Source organism: Salmo salar, chromosome ssa09, assembly GCF_905237065.1.
Source record: "Salmo salar chromosome ssa09, Ssal_v3.1, whole genome shotgun sequence".
Taxonomy (NCBI): Eukaryota; Metazoa; Chordata; class Actinopteri; order Salmoniformes; family Salmonidae; genus Salmo; species Salmo salar.
The window spans coordinates 31,929,881-31,955,745 of NC_059450.1; the positions used below are offsets into that span (position 1 = coordinate 31,929,881).

Genomic DNA, 25,865 nt, shown 5'->3' on the forward strand with positions numbered 1-25,865 from the left:
TATTCACTCTGTATTTATTCCTCGTGTCACATTCTATTTAACATGTTTATCTTATCTTTAACATTGTTGAAAATGGACATGTAAGAAAGCATTTCACTGTTAGTCTACACCTGTTGTCTACAAAGCATGTGACAAATACAATCTTATTTTCTTGTATTTTCAGTGACACCCCTCGGACAGAATTCTTCCTGACTATGTACAGTCGTGGCCAAAAGTTTTGAGAATGACACAAATATATATTTTCACAAAGTCTGCTGCCTCAGTTTGTATGATGGCAATTTGCATATACTCCAGAATGTTATGAAGAGTGATCAGGTGAATTGCAATTAATTGCAAAGTCCCTCTTTGCCATGCAAATGAACTGAATCCCCCAAAAACATTTCCACTGCATTTCAGCCCTGCCACAAAAGGACCAGCTGACATGTTAGTGATTCTCTCATTGACACAGGTGAGTGTTGACGAGGACAAGGCTGGAGATCACTCTGTCATGCTGATTGAGTTTGAATAACAGACTGAAAGCTTCAAAAGGAGGGTGGTGCTTGGAATCATTGTTCTTCCTCTGTCAAACATGGTTACCTGTAAGGAAACACGTGCTGTCATCATTGCTTTGCACAAAAAGGGCTTCACAGGCAAGGATATTGCTGCCAGTAAGATTGCACCTAAATCAACCATTTATCGGATCATCAAGAACTTCAAGGAGAGCGGTTCAATTGTTGTGAAGAAGGCTTCAGGGCGCCCAAGAAAGTCCAGCAAGCGCCAGGACCGTCTCCTAAAGTTGATTCAGCTGCGGGATCGGGGCACCATCAGTACAGAGCTTGCTCAGGAATGGCAGCAGGCAGGTGTGAGTGCATCTGCACGCACAGTGAGGCGAAGACCTTTGGAGGATGGCCTGGTGTCAAGAAGGGCAGCAAAGAAGCCACTTCTCTCCAGGAAAAACATCAGGGACAGACTGATATTCTGCAAAAGGTACAGGGATTGGACTGCTGAGGACTGGGGTAAAGTAATTTTCTCTGATGAATCCCCTTTCCGATTGTTTGGGGCATCCGGAAAAAAGCTTGTCCACTAATTTGAAGGGGCGTCTACATAATTTTGCATGTACAGTGTATATACCTATAGATCGGTTAGTGATGAGCAAGGTATTCTTTCTCTTTCAGCCTCATCAACAATACACTGTAATATAAACTGGTATCACTTCTCAGCTTGATATGGCTTCCAGTTTATTTTGTATACTGTACACCATGTCAAATCAAATTTATTTTTATATAGCCCTTCGTACATCAGCTGATATCTCAAAGTGCTGTACAGAAACCCAGCCTAAAACCCCAAACAGCAAGCAAAGCATGTGAAAGAAGCACGGTGGCTAGGAAAAACTCCCTAGAAAGGCCATACCTACAGTACATTTGCATGTTGACCTGTACTATATGTAAAGGGATTTTTTGGGGGGGGAGAATTGTATGATTCTATATCTTACTATAATTTCTTTCAATAAAGCCATTTTTCATCCCTCATTTCAATAGATTTGTTTTATCTTGCAAACACAATTAATCCAACAAAACAAGGTTGCATGCATTACAAACAAAAACAGACTTTGTACAGGTACACCATTTAATATTTATTATAGACATTTTATATACATTATTTTTCAACTGTTTCATTTTGCTATGTAGTACAATCTTTAAAATCTGCTGATTCATAGTTTGTAAATCAAAAACCTTACAAAACTCATCAAAACTCGCAAACTGACCAGAACCTTTTTTTTGGAAGACTAGAAAAAAGACTATTGTATTTATCATGCATTACACAAACAAAAGCATTTAGTTACACCATAAATTGTAGCATGTTTGAACAAAAAATAGTTTTGCAGGATAAAATAGAAAAGTACAATCAAACAAAAGACTGAGTCGTGATTAATCTTATGTTTGCTATTCCAATCACTTAAAACAAAATTAAGAAAAATAAAACGGTTACACCCCATGCTTGCTTCAAAGCACTGACATAGCATAAAGATGTCTAATAACCTGTGATAAATAAACTCAAATACAGTAAGGTGTACAAAATATCACATAGTGATAGGATGATGCAGTTTATTTGAAAAGAGAGCGCTCTCTCAGGAAGCCATGAACTGTGCTTCTTTTAGTCCTACAGTCTTTACTCATGTGACAAAGCCAGGTAAAAGCAATGTCAGAGATCACATCCTTGGGTTAGGAAGGGTGAGATCACTGAGTGTTTTCAGTGACGGGGGAACAGTAAGATGATGGTTGTGGGGGACATAATGAGTTGTGACGGAGGGTTCAGACCGGGAATAAATATTCCCTTTTTTTTTTAATACATCATTTTCAGTGCTGTTATGACAGACTTTATTTATATAAAAAGGATTATAAAAACTATATATATTTTTTTTTTACACAAAAATGTCATGAAACTAATGCTAAAGTGTGAAGTTGACTGACTATATTTCACGCCTGACTCATGTTTAGTGTGAACTGAACTGACGCCGCAGGGTCTCCCAGTCGGCCCACCAGGGGCTGTGGCCATGTCCTGTTAAATACCCTTCTCACACTAGCAAGCCAAACAAAACCGAGCTGAACTGGTTACAAATCCACCATAGTTACTGGAACCGTGATGAAAATAAAATATCAGAGCCAGCCCTGTATGGTTGGGGTCAGCCCTGTATGGTGAGGGGTCAGCCCTGTAGTATGAATCAGGTGAAATCTCAATTGTCCCTCGGCCATTGAACTATACCGACAGAACAGATATTAGCTCAGCTCAAACCCAGTCAAAAAGGCTACATACACTAGTTTGTTTTACTCCAGCTTTTTAAACTTACAGTAAATTACAGGTAAATGTTGTTTTAGTTTGAAAACAGGATAAAACTGATTGGGCGCTTCTCCACCACCACGCCTGGCATAAGTCCCCTTGGCACCTGGTTTCTGTCAAGTGTTGAGTTCAACATGGATGGGGTGGAGGGAGGCAGCTTCAATGTAGTGTCATAAAATGCTACTCTTGTTAAACAAGGCAGTGAAGCAGTCCATTCTTTCTCTCTGTGTCTACCCACTCAACCTGGCAGAGCAGCACAGGTCTACTACACAAACACTTTGGCCAGGGCGTCAGCCCCGGCACTTGCTATGTATGCCTTAGACGGGTGGAAGGCAACGTCATAGATGGACTCGTCAGACTTCTTGCGGTGGGCAGTGATCTCCTGCACACAGGTCTTACTGTCCAGGTTCCACAGACGGATAGAGCAGTCGTGGCCTACGGAGGAGGAATGTGTTCAGTAGGGAGAAAACATTTTGAAACAGAGGTACTAGCTACCTGAACTCAAAAAGAAGACTTTTCTTGTCCATACAAAATGTGTTGCTACAGTGTGAGTGAGCAGTAGTGTGGCTTGTACTTACTTCCTGACATCAGGTAGATCCCGTTGGGGTCCACAGCCAGGCTGGTAACGGCATCCAGGTGGGCCACCATCACATGGATCACTTTACCTACACGACAGGCAGACGTAACAGTCCATAAAGAGTTATGGCAGACAGAGACGTAACAGTCAGTACAGAGATATGGCAGACAGAGACGTAACAGTCAGTACAGAGATATGGCAGACAGAGACATAACAGTCAGTACAGAGATATGGCAGACAGAGACGTAACAATGAGAGTAACTAGCTAAACAGTGTCCCCTCCTGCCCACTTACCCGATTTATTGTCAAAGAACTTGATGTTCCTGTCCTCGTGGGCCGTGATGGTGATCGGCAGGGTGGGGTGACTCACTACCTTGTTGATGTGGTTGGCTGCAGGCAGAGCTGAAAACAGAGGAGAGGATGGGTCAACACAACTCACTATTAATACACCATCTGGAATGAAGACACAGTTAAAACTGTTTACTTCTTCTCTAGGAGGATATATCATATATCTAGCATGGTCACAGGAGAACAACAACAAATAGCAGAATGCAGTATTTAAAAGTTCCCCAGTCTTACCACAGAGCTTAGGGTTAGCATCGCTAGTATGTTAAATAAGGCTCCAGGCTAGGGTTTGGACTAGGTCAGGATTAGGGTTCTACTCTAAATTGTAGACTTACTGCTCTCCCCCTGACCAGCGAACACCACGGCGGTCTGGGACGTCTCCAGGTCATAGATCACAGCGTTGCCTGTGTTGAAGGACGCCACCATGTGGGCGGGGTCACAGCCGTTGAAGTCCACCGCAGTGGGGATGCCGTGCTCTGTAGAACACACAGACAGAGACACCTGTCAGTTAAAGAGGCTTTTACACCAGTATTCTCTGACCTTGGCCACACAGACAAGTGCCAGTGTCATGTCCGTGTGGATAAAAAGCTCTCCATTACACTAGTTATCCATCACACTACTGGGGAAGGTCAAGTGCACAGCGTTCTTACCTTTCTCTGCATTGTAAGTGCTGATGCATGGGTTCTTCTCCTGGGGGTTCCACAGCTTGACGGTTCCGTCTGCAGAGCAGGACAGCAGGCGGTTCTTGATCCCGCTGTAGGCCAGCCCCCACACGGCGTCTGTGTGGCCCAGCCAGGTTCCAGCCAGGACGCTGGGGTCTAAGGGGTTGGAGGAGGAGACAGGGTCAGTCATACCCATTAAATAAGGGTGGAAAAACAGCTCTGTGATTACTCAATGACGTGATTGGAATAAAGTGAAGAGAAAGTCTACTAGTCAATTCCAATAATATGACAGATGAATGAAAGTATTCCTGACTTCTGTTACTGTGGTCAATGTGTGAAGGCACAGAGGAGAGACAGAATATTGGCCATGCTAAATGTGCCAACCTTACCATAGGTGTCATAAGGGTCCACGTTGGAGCTGGGGATGTTCCACCACTGTATTGTGTGGTCAATCCCTCCACTGTAACACTGCTCTCCATTGGAACTCATAGCCAGGGACAGCACAGGCCCCCTGAGAAGAGGAAAGGGGACTTTTAATCTTTTACATCATTATACAGTGAGAGAAAGCCAAATGCAAAACAGTTGTATTGATTGATTATAGCTTTATCCTATTAGGTTGTCTTTTTTACCACTGCACCTTCTGGTAAATAGATACTTACACATGAGCTCTGAACGTATAAATAGGCTCCACATCAAAAGAGGCACTTCTAAAGAAGAGGAAACAAACAATTCTTTAAAAAGGGTTTTCAGACCCATTTAATCTAATGATGCATTCTATAATTCCATAATGACAAGATAATCCAACCATGTAAACAAGTGTGTGTGTTTACTTTTTGGCAGGCACAGTCTTCTGCAGGTTCCACAGTTTGAGGGTGTTGTCCTCAGACACAGTGACCAGGACAGGCTCTACAGGATGGAAGGCCAGAGCCCTGACCCCGTCAAAGTGGCTGCGCAGGGTGTACTTTGGATTCCACGTCTTCCTGAACGTGTCCTTATTGGCTGGCAGCTAAAAATAGATAGACCGGACAGGGGAGGAGAAGAGAAGGGCAACTTTAAACAAGTGTGGAGTGAAAAATGGAGACAGCTTGGTGGTGAGTTAGCAAGGGGGGAATAGACTGCACTTGAACTACTGGAGGGCGGTATGCCCCTCCACTTCCTAATGACTTGTGATGATTCTGACCAACTGTCAAAGCAAGAACATTCCCCCTCTCAACGCTTTGTTATAGTTATAGAGAGAGAGAGAGAAATTAGACAGAGAGAGAGAAAAAGAGAGAAAAGGAGTGACAAAGTACAGAGCTGCAACTTTTTCTATGGTAGGTTATGGGGGGACTCTTTGGGGAGATTCACCTATTGGCCACAGCACAGTACACTATATGATTACAGACATTGACCCTTTCTCTCTCAGCTCATTCACTGTCAAGCCACTAACACCTCTGTCTGATCACAGCCAAATTACGTTGTTCCTCAAAAGAACAGACATGGAAACCACACATTCACAGCCCAGTAAGCCGTACAACATCAGAAACTCATACAGATAGGCCCAAAACAGCACAGAAGAATACCAGAAAGCAACCTGTAACCAAAATATCCAAACACTCTTAGATAACTTCCTGGATAACACATTTACTCACAGTAAAGAAGGCTTCAATCTAGCAGTAAAAAACAACATATTTATTAGAGGTCGACCGATTAATCGGAATGGCCGATTAATTAGGGCTGATTTCAAGTTTTCATAACAATTGGTAATCGGTATTTTTTTATTTTTTGTTTTACACACCTTTATTTAACTAGGCAAGTCAGTTAAGAACACATTCTTATTTACAATGACAGCCTAGGAACAGAGGGTTAACTGCCTTGTTCAGGGGCAGAACGACAGCTTTTTACCTTGTCAGCTCGGGGATTTGTTTTTGCAACCTTCCGATTACTAGTCCAACGCTCTAACCACCTGCCTTGCAGGCTTGACTACCTGTTACGCGAGAGCAGTAAGAAGCCAAGGTAAGTTGCTAGCTAGCATTAAACTTATAAAAAACAATCAATCTTAACATAATCACTAGTTAACTACACATGGTTGATGATATTACTAGTTTATCTAGTGTGTCCTGCGTTGCATATAATCGATGCGGTGCCTGTTAATTTCTCATCGAATCACAGCCTACTTCGCCAAATAGGTGATGATTTAACAAGCGCATTCGCAAAAAAAAAGCAGTCTTTGCACCAATGTGTACCTAAACATAAACATCAATGCCTTTCTTTAAAACGGGATTTGAGCCCAAAGAAGTTAACGGGATTGATTTGACAACATCCGGTGAAATGGCAGAGCGCCAAATTCAAAAAAATAAATATTAAAAATATAAAACTTTCACAAGTGCAATACACCAAATTAAAGCTTAACTTATCGTTAATCTAGCAACCGTGTCAGATTTCAAAAAGTCTTTACGGCGAAAGCAAACCATGCGATCATCTTAGGACAGCGCCCAGCATACCAACACATGAAAATCAGATTTCAACCCGCCAGGCGCAACACAAAAGTCAGAAATAACAATTTAATTCATGCCTTACCTTTGAAGAACTTCTTCTGTTGGCACTTCAATATGTCCCATAAACATCACAAATGGTCCTTTTGTTTGATTAATTCCGTCATTATATCTCCAAAATGTCCATTTATTTGGCGCGTTTGATTCAGAAAAACACCGGTTCCAACTCGCCCAGCATGACTACAAAATATCTAATAAGTTACCTGTAAACGCTGTCCAAACATTTGAAACAACTTTTCTAATACAACTGTAGGTATTTTTTAACGTAAATAATAGATCAAATGTAAGACGGGATAAACGTGTTCAATACCGGATAAAAAAAACGTAAAGCGCGTGACCTGGAGCGTGCATCAAAACAGAGTGCACTAGGCTGGACCCTCGTTCACAACTGCTGTACTTCTTCATTTCTCTAAAGAAAAACATCAACCAATTTCTAAAGACTGTTGACATCCAGTAGAAGCGCTAGGAACTGCAAGCAAGTGCCTTATAAATCTAGATACACATAGAAATCCTATTGAAATCACTGTCACCTCAACAAACAAAAAAATCCTGGATGGTTTGTCATCGGGGTTTCGCCTGCCAAATAAGTTCTGTTATACTCACAGACACAATTTTAACAGTTTTAGAAACTTTTGAGTGTTCTATGCATATCCTAGCTTCTGGGCCTGAGTAGCAGGCAGTTTACTTTGGGCACGTTTTTCATCCGGACATCAAAATACTGCCCCCTAGCCCAAAGAAGTTAAAATCATTACACAAGTATATATTTTTAAACCTGCATATTTAATTAATATTGCCTGCTAAGACGAATTTCTTATAACTAGGGAAATTGTGTCACTTCTCTTGCGTTCCGTGCAAGCAGTCAGGGTATATGCAGCAGTTTGGGCCGCCTGGCTCGTTGCGAACTGTGTGAAGACCATTTATTCCTAACAAAGACCGTAATTAATTTGCCAGAATTTTACATAATTATGACATGACATTGAAGGTTGTACAATGTAACAGCAATATTAAGACTTAGGGATGCCATCCGTTTGATAAAATATGGAACGGTTCCGTATTTCACTGAAAGAATAAACATTTTGTTTTCGAAATGATAGTTTCCGGATTCGACCATATTAATGACCAAAGGCTCGTATTTCTGTGTGTTTATTATGTTATAATTAAGTCTATGATTTGATATTTGATAGAGCAGTCTGAGCGGTGGTAGGCAACAGCAGGCTCATAAGCATTCCTTCAAACAGCACTTTCGTGCGTTTGCCAGCAGCTCTTCGCTGTGCTTCAAGCATTGAGCTGTTTATGATTTCAAGCCTATCAACTCCCGAGATTAGGCTGGTGTAACCGATGTAAAATGGCTAGCTAGTTAGCGGGGTGCATGCTAATAGCGTTTCAAACGTCACTCGCTCTGAGACTTGGAGTAGTTGTTCCCCTTGCTCTGCAAGGGCCGCGGCTTTTGTGGAGCGATGGGTAACGATGCTTTGAGGGTGGCTGTTGTCGATGTGTTCCTGGTTCGAGCCCAGGTAGGGGCGAGGAGAGGGACGGAAGCTATACTGTTACACTGGCAATACTATAGTGCCTATAAGAACATCCAATAGTCAAAGGTATATGAAATACAAATGGCAGAGAGAAATAGTCCTAAAATTCCTATAATAACTACAGCCTAAAACTTCATACCTGGGAATATTGAAGACTCATGTTAAAAGGAACCACCAGCTTTCATATGTTCTCATTTTCTGAGTAAGGAACTTAAACGTTAGCTTTTTTACATGGCACATATTGCACTTTTACTTTCTTCTCCAACACTTTGTTTTTGCATTATTTAAACCAAATTGAACATGTTTCAGTATTTATTTGAGGCTAAATTGATTTTATTGATGTATTATATTAAGTTAAAATAAGTGTTCATTGATAAAAAAAATAAATTAAGACCACAGATGACAACTGGTTTGATGCAGATTGTAAAATAAGGAAAAAACTTAGAACACTATCCAACCAAAAGCACAGAGACCCAAATAATGGTGAAAAAACTAAAAAAATCTAAACAAGAGGAATTAGCGATACAAAAATGGTGACATATGGACAACCCATTTTAAAACACTCTACAACACCGTTCAAATTGACACAAACGCAGAGCAATGCCAAATTCATGAGAAGTTGAATGGATTAGAAAAAGCTATAAAGGACAATCAAAATCTGACTAGGAGCTCTATAAGAAACTTCAGGCCCTCAAATTGAAAATAAAAAAAGCATACAGGCCCTGATGGCATCCTAAATGAGATGCTCAAACGCACTAATGCAAAATTTCAATTGGCTATATTAAAACTGTTTAATTTGATCCTGAGTGTAGGTTATTTCCCTGACATCTGGAATCAAGAACCAATATCTTCAAGAACGGAGACAAATTTGACCCTAACAATTACAGAGGCATTTGTGTGAACAGTAACCTGGGGAAGGTTTTCTGTAGTATTATAAATGTAAGAGTTCTAAACGTCTTTAATAAGCACAATGTCTTGAGTAAAAGCCAAATTAGATTTATACAAAAACATTGCATGGCTGATCATATTTACACTCTACACACCCTGATAGATAAACATGTCTACCAAAATATACGCTTGCTTTATCGACTTCCAAAAAGCATTTGATTCTATTTGGCATACAGGACTGTTCTACAAAAGGTATTGAAAGTGGTGTAGGAGGTGAAACAAATCAATGTATACTGGCAATACGTGCAGCATTAAAACTGCCAAGAAAATAACTGAATTCTTTAACCGGGGCGGGGCCTTCGCCAGGGTTGCAATCTGAGCCCTGCACTCTTCAATATTTAAGTCAACAAATTGCCACAATTCTAGAAAAATCCTCAGCCCCTGGTGTTAGTCTCCACAATTCAGAGGTTAAATGCCTACTCTTCGCAGATGACCTATGCCTGCTGTCACCCACAGCACATGGCCTACAGCAGAGCCTGGGCCTGCTAGAGCAGTACTGCCAGACCTGGGCCCTGGCAGTAAACCCCAAAAAGACTAAAATAATGATTTTCCAGAGAAGATCTCTCTGATGAGAATAGGCTACCCGTCCTGTTGGGGGAGGATGCAAAGAGCTGCTTAATATTGTAAATATCCAAAGTAAGCTTTGGCAATATGTACATTGTCAGGGGGTGGGGGTGTTCAGGGTTCACTGATGGCAGGTGGGAATCGTGGTGCTTACGTCATAGCTGTAGTCGGCGTCGTCATTGGAGACAGTGAGGTCAGCTAGGTCTCCCAGTCCCAGGACACTCTCCAACACGTCATCAGAGCCCATGATAAAAGACTTGCCCCCGCCTGAGGGAAACGGTAAGGGCTCGGCTAAGAACAGGACGGAGAGGAGGAGGTTTTAGTAAACACCATACAGGCCACACCTAGACAGAGAGAGATGCTTGGTAACCAAAGAGCTCAGCTCCTCTCAGCAGGGTGCTAAAACATTCACCTAAATGGGAAAGACTAAGCTGCTAGACAGAAAATATTGTCTTGCCATGTTAAACACTAGTAGAAAGTGAAGTATTCCCCTGGGTAGACGTCAAAGCCTGAGTAAAACATTTTGATGCATGCAATGAAACAAACAATTTCCTAAACAGACTAACATTAAAGATGCACAACGCAGAAATTGCCCCGCCATTTCCTGATTGCTGAAATTCTAATAGTTTGCTTAATTTCAGTTTGTGACAAAACAAGCAAGTATAGTGTAGGAAATTATTGTACCATCTAAAGCGCTATGAAATATATTTTCCATAACCCCCAAATATTATATTTTCAGCTCATGTACAAAACCAAAAAGGTGCAAAAATTGAACTTAACCCGGTCTAAAAACCGGAAGCATAGAACTTGCGCACATAGAACTGACCTACTGCTTCTTAGACTTGCTATCAATGAGCATGACAGATCTATAACATACAATTCTATGTGAATTTGGTCAGGTCGCCCAAAAAGTTACATATTGCAGCTTTAATGAGGAGAAGCAATGACACAGGTTAGGCCTCCTGCACAAAACTAAAACAAATAGACTAGCACTGTATAGAACAGGGTTCATTTCATGACTAATGAGCCTGACTGGTGCTCTGTATGCAACTCTTTCTCTCAGCCACTGTGGAGCGTTGTGCTGAGAGTAATGCTGAGAGTAGTGCTGCCTGAGGGTACTGTGACTGACCCTAGAGTCTGTGATTAGAACAGGGCATGCAGCAGCAATGAGGTGTGTGTGGCAGGGCCAGGCGAGGGCTCAGAATATCCTGTGCACAAGTGAGGAGGAATGCTGACGCAGCATCGGCGCAATTGAGATTCCACAGGGTGGGCCTTTCTTGCTGCACATCAGAATAGCCCCCCACCCCAGTTCAATTATATCTACCACTGGCCCACACATAGACAAGTATCCTCTACCTAACACACACACATAGTCCAAAGATCTTGTACCCAACATCCATATAGGCTAACAAATTAGACTTGGCGCATTTATGCCAATTGGACATGATGCAGAATGGGGTACAACCAGTAAATTCTTTAGAGTCTGAGAAGTTGGGGGAGGGGGGTGCTAAGCTGACATATGGAATTGTTTTAAGATGGTCATACTATGTATGATTAGGCTATTTGATTTGGAATTTTAGGACCCCTTTAGGTATATAAAAAAATATATTAACATTTTGGCCTTTACTACTAAAGCCCATTGAAAGGGATTGAATAACACATTCATACAAAACTATCTTCATACTTCCATTCGTTTTTTTAAACCTGTACTGGTTACCTTCAGACAAGTTCCGTGACACTTGTGGGGTTCGGAGAGCAAAACATGTGTTCGTGAAAATCTCCTCTTCCACAGTGGGGTCCCATTAGCTTGTACGTCAAACCGTACAGACATTTTCTTAAGAATACCGATTTTTGGGATATCTCATGGTCTAACAAACACCTCTTTGGCTCTGCCACCTTTTATCACAGATGCGGAAGTGCAACATTGCCGGATGCGGTGGATTGAGACACATCTGGTGCAAAAATATCTGAGATCTCTAGTTTAAACTGACAGATTTTGATTGGGATATTTTTGTTATGTAACTTAGACTGACGCACCGGTGCGGCAAACAACTCTAGGGAGTTTAATGTAACTAAATGTCATTGTAAATGTCATCTACGTAATCCCCAAAAGTTATTATTTATCATGAGAGGGCCATAAACAATAACTAGTAATGCGGCATACTCAAAGAAAGGTTAAAATCTCACCTTTCCTGTAAAAATAGTTATAAATTGCTGAGGTGTAGTCACTTCTGAGGACACAAGCTCATGTACACAGTTCAAATGATAGAAATATGAAATACAGTATTGATGTATTTCCTATTCAACTAAACTGTATGAATAAGACTTGAAATGACATATGCCTTCAAAATATAGCATTATCAAATGATAAAATGACTAACCTTCCGTATAACTGTAAAATACATATTTGTATGTTTAGTGTTAGAGAAAATGGGCATACTTTCTGAAGGTCTCACTTGATCAAAACGTCTGCCGCTATTGCTGTGAAAATCTCACCGAGCTCTAGCTTCCTGAACTTCTTAGGAACTTGCCTTTCATCTCATATTATCCATCTATGACAAACAGAAAGTGTTTTTTTTTGTTTAAAAAAACGAATAATTATTGTAGATGAATGGCTATAAATCGATCCCTGAATGTGCTACCATGATGAAACCACTCTCTCCTGCTGTGCAACAATGTAACGATTGCAAACATGTCAGTGGTTGGCTTCAGCCAGGAGTTGATGAACAGTCAGAAGAGCAAATGAAATGGTAGGAGGGACATCCCAGCTTCAAGTGGTTTCAGATTTCACATCCTATGCCACACAGGCTCAGAAAACATACTCTGTCAGTGGGAAGAAGGACTATCGCTCAATGCAAGGCATTTCGATCTACAGTGTCCACATATTTTATTATTGAAAATGACAGTCAGAACCGGTACCAGAACCATGCAGGTCCCCTAAACAGAGGACTTTACATCTATAAGTTAGCTCTCAGCAGCTAGTGAGTTAGGCATCTGATATCCTCTTACCCCATTCGGTCCCGTCCCCTGAACTCCGGGCCTCCCCTGCTCCTTCGCCATCCTCGGAATTCACCAGGAAGTCAAACTCCTTCAGAGCCTCCTCTGTGTCGGGGTCATCTGGAAGGTCAGAGGCCAGGCCCTCGTTCCCAACCTGGACAGATGACAAACATTCAGTCAGTCACCAGGTCTGGCACAGTGGGATTATCAGATATAGAGTTAATACAATACTTGTATTAATTTTTTTTTTTTACAAAAAACGTACAATAATTTTATTTTACAGATTTGATTTTAGGAGACTAGTGCTTGGTATGTTCGTTCCATATGCTCTTGTACCAATTTAATTGTGTTGACTTCTTTAACACAGCAGGCATTTAAAGGTTCTCTCTTTATGAATATCAACATTTAGAATCAGGTCTGAAGATACTAGTCTAGTGTCAAGAGCTAAGCACCGCTTGCGTCTTAGTAAGCCATTATTACAACCATTTACACAGTGATGACAGCGGCAATACATTTAGAACAACATTAGGAATGGTCTTTTCACTTATGACCATATGTAATTATCTGTAGCAAAGAGGTTTTCACCTTCATCTTATGCTTTTTTATTGTGTGTTTGCCACTGTCTATATCCTCCATCAGGTCTCCCTCCTCATCATCATCTTCATCACTGTCCTCTGCGTTTTCTAAGAAGTTAAATGTTTCCAGAACATCTCCTGGATTCCTAGTAAAACAGGTAGAAAACGATTTAGAGCAATTCGTCACTGTGGATGATTTGATTATTCACATACATGGCACAGGTCTGGATGATGCATCAAATGCTATTCAGAGCAGACGGTTCTGAACACAGAGGCAGAATGCACAGAATCAATCACAAATCTGCTATCTGGGAAGTCGCCAGGAATAGTGAGTCAGTTGGATAACACTAATTCCTTCAGACCTTCACTGAAGTCAGTGGCAGTATGCATGATCAGATGAGGCCTACCTACCTACCTTTTCATATCTTGTCCCTTTCGTTTGGCTGGAGACTCCCCTCCATTGAGGATCTGATCCAGGTTCCTGTTTTCCACTGAGCCATTCTGCTCTGAGCCGGACAGGCCCAGTAACGAACGCACTCTCTGAGACCGCACATCTAGTATTGTGTCCGTGTAACCTACTTCCTGAAGATATCTGTTGGGACAGAAAATTATACATAAAAATTACTTAGCTAACTAAGTAAACCTGGGCACGTATTCCTAAAGCGTCTCAGAGTTGAAGTGCTGCGCTAGGATCAGTTTGACCTTTTAGATCATAAGGAATAAGATGACATAGACAAGTAGGACCTTATCCTAGATCAGCACTCCTATTCTGAGATGCAGGCCCGGATGGGAATTCATCTTGATCGATAAGTAAGCGTGTTAGCTGCATGAGAGGCCCTGTAAACCGTGTGTGCTGTCTGTAGAGTACTCACTGTCTGAGGAGTTGTCTGCCCTGTTTCCACGTCAGCTGACTATTCTGAGGTACAGCAGGGACCTCTGTGTCTTTGGTATCTTCTGTAAACACAATAGCAACGTTAATGAAATCGCTGTATAGCTAGCTGTATGTCAATATATTCTATTTGTCATCATTAAGTTTTATTGCAGTTCAGAGAGGAGAGGTCCGTACCTGATTCAAAACTGGGCATCTTAACTTCACCTTGATTTAATTCTGTTCCATATTTTAATTTATGGTATTTTGCTCTAATAGAGTAAAGACAAAGTAAAGAGATTAGTAAATGTGATGAGATAATAAAGCATACTTTGCAGTTATGCACAACATTTACAGGCAATGTATAAATGTCAGGCATTGAGGTAAATGAGACTAAGATTGAAATGGGCCTTATATGGACTCGTAAAAAATGATTAGGTAATAGGTATACACTCACCTTTCTTGCTTTAATGCATATTCTAACATCTTTATTCTTCGAACTAGATCATTCTTTAAATTTTCTTGACCCTTCCTTTCTCCTTGTAGGAATGCTATTCGAGCCTGAAAGAAACAAGAGAAGAAAAAAAAGAAATACGTTTGGGTCTGCCGATGAAGTCAACATTACATTCTCAACTTTGAAAGCACTACACATTACAGTCATATTTTGTGGTGTATCAAACACTACTGAATTATTAAACATCAGATCTGTTTCAGAGGCAGCAACAACTTCATCACCTAGTACTACCACACGCTTCTTCTTGTCCTAAAATTCCATTCAAAAAATTACTCCATCAAATCTTTGTATCAAATTCAACTTGAATTACTCACACAAACAACCCCCATGTAGGGGCTTACTATTCCAGCTAGGGACCCTGTAGAACAGTGGTCACTAACCTTTTCTGAGTCAAGATCACTTTCGCAGTTAAAAAAAGCAAGAAGAGATCTACTGCTCAAGATTATTCTTTTTAAAAAAAATTTAAAACATGACTTTAAAAATATGACATTAACCTAATAAAAACAGTTCTGCAGGAATGAGGTTTGTGCAGTAGGCCTAATACATTATCACAGCATATTGGTTATATGCTTGGCCTGCAAATATTGTTCTTCTCAGACCACATTATACACTGCTCAAAAAAATAAAGGGAACACGAAAATAACACATCCTAGATCTGAATGAAAGAAATAATCTTATTAAATACTTTTTTCTTTACATAGTTGAATGTGCTGGCAACAAAATCACACAAAAATAATCAATGGAAATCTAATTTATCAACCCATGGAGGTCTGGATTTGGAGTCACACTCAAAACTAAAGTGGAAAACCACACTACAGGCTGATCCAACTTTGATGTAATGTCCTTAAAACAAGTCAAAATGAGGCTCAGTAGTGTGTGTGGCCTCCACGTGCCTGTATGACCTCCCTACAACGCCTGGGCATGCTCCTGATGAGGTGGCGGATGGTCTCCTGAGGGATCTCCTCCCAGACCTGGACTAAAGCATCCGCCAACTCCTGGACAGTCTGTGGTGCAACGTGGCATTGGTGGATGGAGCGAGACATGATGTCCCAGATGTGCTCAATTGGATTCAGGTCTGGGGAACAGGCGGGCCAGTCCATAGCATCAATGCCTTCCTCTTGCAGGAACTGCTGACACACTCCAGCCACATGAGGTCTAGCATTGTCTTGCATTAGGAGGAACCCAGGGCCAACCGCACCAGCATATGGTCTCACAAGGGGTCTGAGGATCTCATCTCGGTACCTAATGGCAGTCAGGCTACCTCTGGCGAGCACATGGAGGGCTGTGCGGCCCCCCAAAGAAATGCCACCCCACACCATGACTGACCCACCGCCAAACCGGTCATGCTGGAGGATGTTGCAGGCAGCAGAACGTTCTCCACGGCGTCTCCAGACTCTGTCACGTCTGTCACGTGCTCAATGTGAACCTGCTTTCATCTGTGAAGAACACAGGGCGCCAGTGGCGAATTTGCCAATCTTGGTGTTCTCTGGCAAATGCCAAACGTCCTGCACGGTGTTGGGCTGTAAAGCACAACCCCCACCTGTGGACGTCGGGCCCTCATACCACCCTCATGGAGTCTGTTTCTGACCATTTGAGCAGACACATGCACATTTGTGGCCTGCTGGAGGTCATTTTGCAGGGCTCTGGCAGTGCTTCTCCTGCTCCTCCTTGCAAAAAGGCGGAGGTAGCGGTCCTGCTGCTGGGTTGTTTCCCTCCTACGGCCTCCTCCACGTCTCCTGATGTACTGGCCTGTCTCCTGGTAGCGCCTCCATGCTCTGGACACTACGCTGACAGACACAGCAAACCTTCTTGCCACAGCTCGCATTGATGTGCCATCCTGGATGAGCTGCACTACCTGAGCCACTTGTGTGGGTTGTAGACTCCGTCTCATGCTACCACTAGAGTGAAAGCACCGCCAGCATTCAAAAGTGACCAAAACATCAGCCAGGAAGCATAGGAACTAAGAAGTGGTCTGTGGTTACCACCTGCAGAACCACTCCTTTATTGGCGGTGTCTTGCTTATTGCCTATAATTTCCACCTGTTGTCTATTCCATTTGCACAACAGCATGTGACATTTATTGTCAATCAGTGTTGCTTCCTAAGTGGACAGTCTGATTTCACAGAAGTGTGATTGACTTGGAGTTACATTGTGTTGTTTAAGTGTTCCCTTTATTTTTTTGAGCAGTGTATATCAAAACTCGAGCTTTGATAACAAAATAGATCAGTTGGTGAAGCACTTGCGAGGCACAGCTGAACATAATTTGAAATAATTCACTTTTTTTACTGGACTGATGGTATCTGCATCTGATGGTCATGGTGCTTTCAAGCCAACAGGGAATTCTGGGGGAAAAAACGAGGTCAAATCATGACTTCAGTGAACTTCAGGTCGAAAGTCGGAGCTCTCGAAAGATGCCAGAGGTTTCAAGTTGGATTACAGTTCCCCAAAAAATTCCCAGTCGGATCTAGTTTTTCCGAGTTCCCAGTTGTCTTGAACACACTGAAGTCGGATATTTGAGTTCCCAGTTGTTTTGAACATGGCATTAGTCGCAGCAGATGGAGAGCAGCAGAGGGTCCGTCTCAGTCCCTGCTCTCTCCTTCATTTCCACCGGTGATTGACCAGAGAGAGGAGAGACAGTCTTCCACCTGATGGCGAAACTCGAGTGGCACCGCATCTGCCTCAGCACAAATTCATGTTGTTTCTATGACTAGAGAAAGTGAAATACTCCTCGATATTAAAATAGCTAATAATAACAAAAACACAGGGCTATCGATACACTTGGCTACTCACTCATTGCAGCTGCAGCGCGAGTGGAAGTAGAGAAGTGCATTTAATGTTTTGTAATTGTGCTTAATAAAAACTATTGACAGTGCTGAATAAAACTTAAAACATGAACTCACTCATACAAACAGCAGCTCTTTGCTGTATTCTTTGACAGTCTTTCACTGGTCATGGTTTTAAATGTTATGAAATCTCACATAGGCTACTATCAAACTTTGCTGTGGCCGGGGTCATGGAAGCTGTAGGTAGGCACAGTGATTTGTGATATCCGATTGGCCAGCGCAGTAAGTGCACTGAACTTAGCCACAGATCTCCTGGTCCACCAGGTAGGTGGAGACAAATTAAAATGGTTAAAAATAGGAACACTTTTCCTACCTGGTGCACAGGGTGTCTGAATTAAGTGCATCTACCGCCAACTGCACAAATCAAAGAAAAGAAGAGCAAGCCTTTATGCTTTTATCAGTGGCTTTTCAACAGAAATGTTTGGTGATGGACTAGGAATGCCTTGATCTAGAGGTTGACCGATTAATCGGAATGGCCGATTAATTAGGGCCGATTTCAAGTTTTCATAACAATCGGTATTTTTGGCCACCGATTTTTTTAATTATTTTTTTTTGTATAATATTTTTTAACTAGGCAAGTCAGTTACGAACACATTCTTATTTTCAATGACGGCCTAGGAACGGTGGGTTAACTGCCTTGTTCAGGGGCAGAACGACAGATTTTTACCTTGTCAGCTTGGGGATTCAATCTTGCAACCTTACGGTTAACTAGTCCAACGCTCTAACCACCTGCTTTACATTGCACTCCACGAGGAGCCTGCCTGTTACGCGAATGCAGTAAGAAGCCAAGGTAAGTTGCTAGCTAGCATTAAACTTATCTTATAAAAAACAATCAATCATAACCACTAGTTAACTACACATGGTTGATGATATTACTCGTTTATCTAGCCTGTCCTGCGTTGCATATAATCGATGTGGTGCGCATTCGCGAAAAAGGACTGTCGTTGCTCCAACGTGTACCTAACCATAAACATTAATGTCTTTCTTAAAATCAATACACAAGTATATATTTTTAAACCTGCATATTTAGTTAGTATTGCCTGCTAACATGAATTTATTTTAACTAGGGAAAATGTGTCACCTCTGCAACAGAGTCAGGGTACATGCAGCACTTTGGGCCGCCTGGCTCGTTGCGAACTGTGTGAATACTATTTCTTCCTAACAAAGACAGCCAACTTGGTCAAACGGGGGATGACTTAACAAAAGCGCATTTGCGAATAAGTCACAATCGTTGCACGACTGTACCTAACCATAAACATCAATGCCTTTCTTAAAATCAATACACAGAAGTATATATTTTGAAACCTGCATATTTTGCTAAAAGAAATCCAGGTTAGCAGGCAATATTAACCAGGTGAAATTGTGTCAGTTCTCTTACGTTCATTGCACGCAGAGTCAGGGTATATGCAACAGTTTGGGCCGCCTGGCTCGTTGCGAACTAATTTGCCAGAATTTTACGTAATTATGATATAACATTGTTGTGCAATGTAACAGGAATATTTAGACTTACAGATGCCACCCGTTAGATAAAATACGTAACGGTTCCGTATTTCACTGAAAGAAAAAAACGTTTTGTTTTCGAGATGATAGTTTCCGGATTCGACCATATTAATGACATAAGGCTCATGTTTATTATATTATAATTAAGTCTATGATTTGCTAGAGCAGTCTGACTGAGCGGTGGTAGGCACCAGCAGGCTCGTAAGCATTCATTCAAACAGCACTTTCGTGCGTTTTGCCAGCAGCCCTTCGCAATTCTTCAAGCATTGAGCTGTTTATGACTTCAAGCCTATCAACTTCCAAGATTAGGCTGGTGTAACCGATGTGAAATGGCTAGCTAGTTAGCCGGGTGCGCGCTAACAGCGTTTCAAACATCACTCGCTCTGAGACTTGGAGTAGTTGTTCCCCTTGCTCTGCATGGGTAACGCTGCTTCGAGGATGGCTGTTGTCGATGTGTTCCTGGTTCGAGCCCAGGTAGGAGCGAGGAGAGGGACGGAAGCTATACTGTTAGACTGGCAATACTAAAGTGCCTATAAGAACATCCAATAGTCAAAGGTATATGAAATACAAATCGTATAGAGAGAAATAGTCCTATAATTCCTATAATAACTACAACCAAAAACTTCTTACCTGGGAATATTGAAGACTCATGTTAAAAGGAACCACCAGCTTTCATATGTTCTCATGTTCTGAGCAAGGAACTTAAAACGTTAGCTTTTTTTACATGGCACATGTTGCACTTTTACTTTCTTCTCCAACACTTTGTTTTTGCATTATTTAAACCAAATTGAACATGTTTCATTATTTATTGAGGCTAAATTGATAGTATTTATGTATTATATTAAGTTAAAACAAGTGTTCATTCAGTATTGTTGTAATTGTCATTATTACAAAAAAATAAAGAAAATCGTCTGATTAATCGGTATCGACTTTTTTGGTCCTTCAATAATCGGTATCGGCGTTGAAAAATCACAATCGGTCGACCTCTACCTTGAACCATATTAGTTTGTTGGTGAAGTGGACACCAAGGAACTTGAAGCTCTCAACCTGCTCCACTACAGCCCCGCCGATGAGAATGGGGGCGTGCTCGGTCGTCTTTTTCCTGTAGTCCACAATCATCTCCTTTTTCTCTCCCTCAACATGTTCAAGAACAAAGGAGATGATGTGGACCGTTGTGAAGATGGCACGACAAAACCTACTCCACCTTAGGAGACAAAATATTTGGCATGGGTCTTCAGATCCTCAAAAGGTTCGACAGCTGCACCATCGAGAGCATCCTGATTGGTTGCATCACTGCCTGGTATGGCAACTGCTCAGCCTCCGACCGCAAGGCACTACAGAGGGTTGTGCGAACGGCCCAGTACATCACTGGGGCCAAGCTTCCTGCCATCCAGGACCTCTATACCAGGCGGTGTCAGAGGAAGGCCCTAAAAATTGTCAAAGACTCCAGCCACCCTAGTCAGACTGTTCTCTCTGCTACCGCACGGCAAGCGGTACCAGAGCACCAAGTCTAGGTCCAAGAGGCTTCTAAACAGCTTCTACCCCCAAGCCATAAGACTCCTGAACATCTAATCAAATGGTTACCCAGACTATTTGCATTGCCCCCCCCCCCGCTGCTACTCTCTGTTGTTATAAACTTTAATAACTCTACCTACATGTACATATTACCTCAATTACCTCGACTAACCAGTGCCCCCGCACATTGACTCTGTACCCCCCCTGTATATAGTCTCGCTATTGTTATTTTACTGCTGTTCTTTAATTACTTGTTACTTTTATTTCTTATTCGTATATATTTTTTTTTAAACTGCATTGTTGGTTAGGGGCTCGTAAGTAAGCATTTCACTTTAAGGTCTACACCTGTTGTATTTGGTGCATGTGACTAATGAAATTTGATTTGGAGATCAACCAGTTGTTTGTGATCGACTGGTTGGTGACCCCGGCTGTACAACATTGACCCTACACATTTAACATTTCTCTCAAAGAATCACTGTGGATGTAAAAATAGAGCTAAACTAACAAAAAGCTATAAAGGCACAGATGAATTGGGGAAACCTTGGTATAGACCTGGCGGGTCAGGGTAGGACTGCAATTAGCAGTGTGTCTGACTATCCTCAGAGCAGCAGGCCCAGGTTGTAACACAGGCCTCTCTAGCACCATCACCCCTGTAGGGGTGTTCAGTTCATACAGAACTATTTAGCTGGCCCTCTTCTCCTGCTCAACTCTGTACTGCTAGGGAGTACTGAGCAGCTGTGAAACCCAATGCCGTTTAAAGGGTAGCAGGCATGGGGTATTTTTAGTCAGCCGCCCCTTGACTGTAGGGGCAGTGCTTGACTTGGGCAGGAGCTCATGGAAGCAGAGTACCAGCACCTCAAATGTTCTACTGCTTGAGCTCCTGCACCTATATAGAATATTAAGACAGCTGCCCCTAAAAACCCCTCTCTTGACTGTTGGGGTGTCATGGTGCCCATAGCGACCCAGTTGTAAATTGACAGGTAAACTGGAGACCGATTTCCATTCCGTAGTCATGGAGACTGAGAAAGTGTGGTGCCCTGGCTCTGACATAGTGACTCCACATCTTGGGCCACCGGATAGCTTACATAACAGTTCCGTTGCTCTCTGGTATTAGATCATACGAGCAAAGAAAACACTACGGTGGATCTGAACCATTGACTCACCTGGTCCAGTCACTCCCTCACAGTAATAAGATAAGACATAATTGAGTCCACATTCAAGGAGAGAAGGAGGAGGAGATTTAACTCTACAGGAAAACATGGGAGAACTGGGGTCAATTTTAATAATAGGATTCACTTCAGTCAACTGAGATCAGGTCTCTTAAACAGAACAGTAATATTTTGTGTACAATATTCTCTTCCTTTTGCCTGCTTCCTTGGTACGCAAGTCCAAGGGCTAAATGAACGTCTTGCTATTACCATAAGCATGGGAGGTCTGGCCAGTCAATGTTAGCTAGAGGGAGAAGGAAGGTTTCAGCTGAACGAACAGCTGTGTACACACTGGAACCAACTCAACAGCCAGGGGACAGAGTAGTCTGTTACACAAGCATGCTACTAGCTCTGCAGATACAGCTGGCTACAACGTTCTTCAAATAAATATCACTGTATGTGTACATTTAATATACAGCTAAAATCTAAGAGGGCATACTAATTAGTCTATTTGTTAACCTCACTTTTCAATATCCCTGATAGGAGCATGGCAGGCATAGTTACAAATACAGTACACTAATCAGAGATCAAATCTCAACTATAATCATAATTTAAATGTTACAGCACTACTGCTAAAACCACTTTGGGAATCCCCCCTGCCCGAAGGACCACACTTCAGATACCACCTCCAACCAATCCCAGTGCAGCTAGTAAAGCCAGTATAGGCCTAGCTGCTATGTATGTGTGAGGTCACAGCGTTGAGATGTGTAATGGTCAGACTGGGGTCACAGTGAGCTCACAGACCCAAGTTAACATGCTGACAAAGGAATGGGCTGTATTGGAACAGGAATAGACATTGCCGCCTTTTGGAGCTTTGTTGTCCCCAACGTATCATATACCTACCACTTCACTGCAAAGGAACACAGCTTAGGCCTATTCACACATTTGGATACATTTAGGGCTGTATTTTGGATTCGCCTGTCTGTCTACTTGTTTGTGTGTATAAAAGCCATCTTGCTTCAATAAACAACAAATAAACATGTCAGTGAACTCATATCTAGGTTTCACAACGCTGGCCTAAAAATAATACCTTATTAACAGACAAGTCTGAAACTGTCAAATGTATACACACAGTTTGCATCGTTTTTAGGAGCCGGGGTAGGATATTAAGTAGAACAGCTATTTTCAGCGTGTCTACTTATAGATGTTATGTATAACCAAGAAAGAACTGTGGAAGAAAATGCCAGTGTACTACTAATTAACACTGATGCTTTAAGGATAGAGTGCTGACATAGTTGTGCACCACCTGGCTCATACACATCCTGAGGAAACACCTGCGCCCAGTGGAAAAATACATCACCCACCAAATCAAGCACAATGAAAGAATGACGTGAATAATACATTATTTCTGTGTGTGCAGTCAGTGTACTAAGGTATGAATATAGGCCTACATTGAGTTAGTGATTTCAATTTCATCAAGAGAGAACAGCATGTTATCAGTTGGATAACATAATTGTGTCAAACCTTCATTGTGGTGTTTAAATACTCAGCATCAACATATCAAAAATAAAACCCAGATAGAACAATCACTGCCTCTGTGTGTTAATAAACATTTTATTTCCAAGCCAGATTCTGAATAGAAAGGGCCCTGTCTACCATTTCTCTGTCTGTCTGCATGTCTTCTACAGCCAGGGCAAAGGAAGAACAGAGCACATAAGAATGGTTCATAATATGCCCTGGATGTCTCAGTGACCTATAAAGCCTGATTTAACCCAGATACTTCCAGGCCTGATGTGACTGCTGTGGACATTGAAGTGATTTGTGCTAACAAGGCTAACTGCTTGAGTGGTGTGGCTGGACCGCAAAGCAACTCGAACAATAGGAAAGGTGCAGTTGACCAAAATAATCTAGGCTGTCAGCTTGCTTCATTAATTTTACATTTAAATAATGTGACCAACACAGAAGTTCAGAAAGCATACACTGATTCATATTGTTTTATCAATAAAAAGTTTAACAATATAACAGCATATGGTTCTGGAAAATTAGGCAGGTCATAGGCTACTACTTTATGTTGACAAGACAATTATCTGTCATATTGTACTTCAAATAGGGCCTATGTGAAATGTAAAAAAAAATATATAAAAATACCTAAGACATAAACCCTTAACAGTGCCCTAAATCTGGCTCGTTTTTTGGCCATCTAGTGAGGCACCCAATTACAGGGTCATAACATGTAGTGTTGTCACTTCACTAGTCCTGAGGGGAAATACACAGAGCACTACAGGGATGCGGAAGACTGTGCTGCCTTCTATCCATGTCAGTCTCTTGACTGGTGAGTCATGCAGAAGGCATGTGTCACTGAGCAAGTCAGTAAAGTCTGCCTCCACCTCACCTGGCCTGGTATGGGTTGTGTTCAAACAAAGCAGTACTCTACTCTGTCCCAGGCATTTCAACACTTCCACATTCATTATTATTATTACAATCATAAAACTGAACCAACATTCCCTTTAATCTCTGCATTCCGCAAAACAGAATTATCACTTAGCTGATGTCATAAACTTGTTATAACAAAACCTTGCAAAATGTAAAAAAATAAGCACAAAAATAAGAAATAATTCCTAGCCAAGATGGCATCCGTGAAACAAAAAACAACTATAAAAGTAATGTAGCTAGATAGCAAACTAGCTAAGTCTAAAGCCACAGAGTTTTTTTTAACCGTTCGATCGGTTAAAAAAAGCCAGTGTCAGACTGTGGGGCCTTGACAGCTAGCTAGCTCTGTTGACGTTAGCTTGCTAACCACAGGCACGAGCCATCTGACTGGCATCAGACTATGGGATTTTCGATTTGTTTGAAATAAACTTTCAAAAAAATATTTGTTAGAAATATTGCACAACTGATATGATCAATAAAATGGGATTTAGTCCTATTCAAGATTGATGGTTACCTAACGTGATTCAAGAAGACCCAGCCAAGTCGTCGCCATAATGACCAAACCAAAATGGCTCCTAGTCTCGGAGATTAGTTGACTGTCAGTGGTTTGATTAGATCATTCTGTAGTTCTACGACTCTAAATTGAAACTACCAAATGAATACCACAACAACAAGAGTCAACATTATTAATAAAATCACGTGTAAGACATTGCAAACACATCAACCTGATGATGTTCCACTGTAAAAAGAGTGACATAGTTTGCCATCCTGCTGTGTGCTAAGCTAACGTTAGCCATCTAACGTTACCTGTTATCCGTGACTAGCTAGCTAGCTGGTGGTATTTGATAACTAACAATCAAGTTGGGCGGACAAACTACAGTAGACGTTTATCTATCGAAGCATGGCCACTGTATGGAAAGGGTGTAAAACAAATGTTGCACACTATCCAGGCAAAATGCATTGTTGCTCAATATAGTGTTTATTTAGCTAGCTAAGGTAACGTTAACCAAGTTAGCTTGCTACCTGAAGTTCGGCCCTTTCCACTTCCCAATGAGCTCTCTCCATTTCGAATCTGGCCCATTCGTGCTGGATATAATGTAGGATACCGGGGATGGTATACTGCTGTGGCCGTGGCATCTCGTCATGCTGCTGCCCCATCCCTGAGCCACCTCCACCACCGATTTGGGGATTAGCGTTGTTATTCCCCTGCGGTTGTTGCTGAGGTCTTGGGGCGGCCATTCCAACTCCTCCTCCGCCGGGGTGTTCATCCATTTTTAAGAAGAGGAAAGTCCCAGCACAATTTGCTGCTTGAATTCGCCCCCCTCCCCCTTTCAGTATTCCCGTATGGATTTGACAATGCCTTTCCCTGAAATTCCTCGGCGACTGTAGTGAGACAGGGCTATGTTTTGAACTTGCTCTCAGTGTACTGATTTGACGACCGCCATTAGTCCGATCCTTGGATATGAGAGTCTATTCTACTTACTGCGGGGGTGAGGAAGA

The 25,865-nt window shown here is 41.9% G+C and overlaps 1 protein-coding gene across 1 annotated transcript; it reads right to left on the minus strand.

Annotated features, from left to right (window-relative positions):
* Positions 1–1,591: 1,591 nt before the first annotated feature.
* On the minus strand, positions 1,592–25,861 carry LOC106611207 (striatin-3). Its single transcript, XM_014211184.2, has 16 exons — positions 25,389–25,861; positions 14,874–14,977; positions 14,615–14,688; positions 14,421–14,502; positions 13,964–14,140; positions 13,559–13,694; positions 12,986–13,127; positions 10,131–10,267; positions 5,232–5,407; positions 5,061–5,108; positions 4,791–4,912; positions 4,390–4,557; positions 4,075–4,215; positions 3,689–3,796; positions 3,396–3,482; positions 1,592–3,252 (listed from the first exon to the last, which is right to left on the minus strand). Exons 1-16 carry the CDS (start codon positions 25,635–25,637, stop codon positions 3,083–3,085), a joined length of 2,121 nt encoding a protein of 706 aa, XP_014066659.1. The 5' UTR covers positions 25,638–25,861; the 3' UTR covers positions 1,592–3,082.
* Positions 25,862–25,865: the final 4 nt, after the last annotated feature.

What these genes read in the sequence shown, in the direction of transcription:
- LOC106611207 (XM_014211184.2), bottom strand. Translation starts at nt 25,637, where the DNA reads ATGGATGAACACCCCGGCGGAGGAGGAGTTGGAATGGCCGCCCCAAGA. An exon ending in AAGGGACAAGATATGAAAAG is followed by an intron (nt 13,695 to 13,963) that starts GTAGGTAGGTAG and finishes CTGTTTTACTAG; the next exon opens with GAATCCAGGAGATGTTCTGG. An exon ending in CACTTACAATGCAGAGAAAG is followed by an intron (nt 4,216 to 4,389) that starts GTAAGAACGCTG and finishes TGTGTTCTACAG; the next exon opens with AGCACGGCATCCCCACTGCG.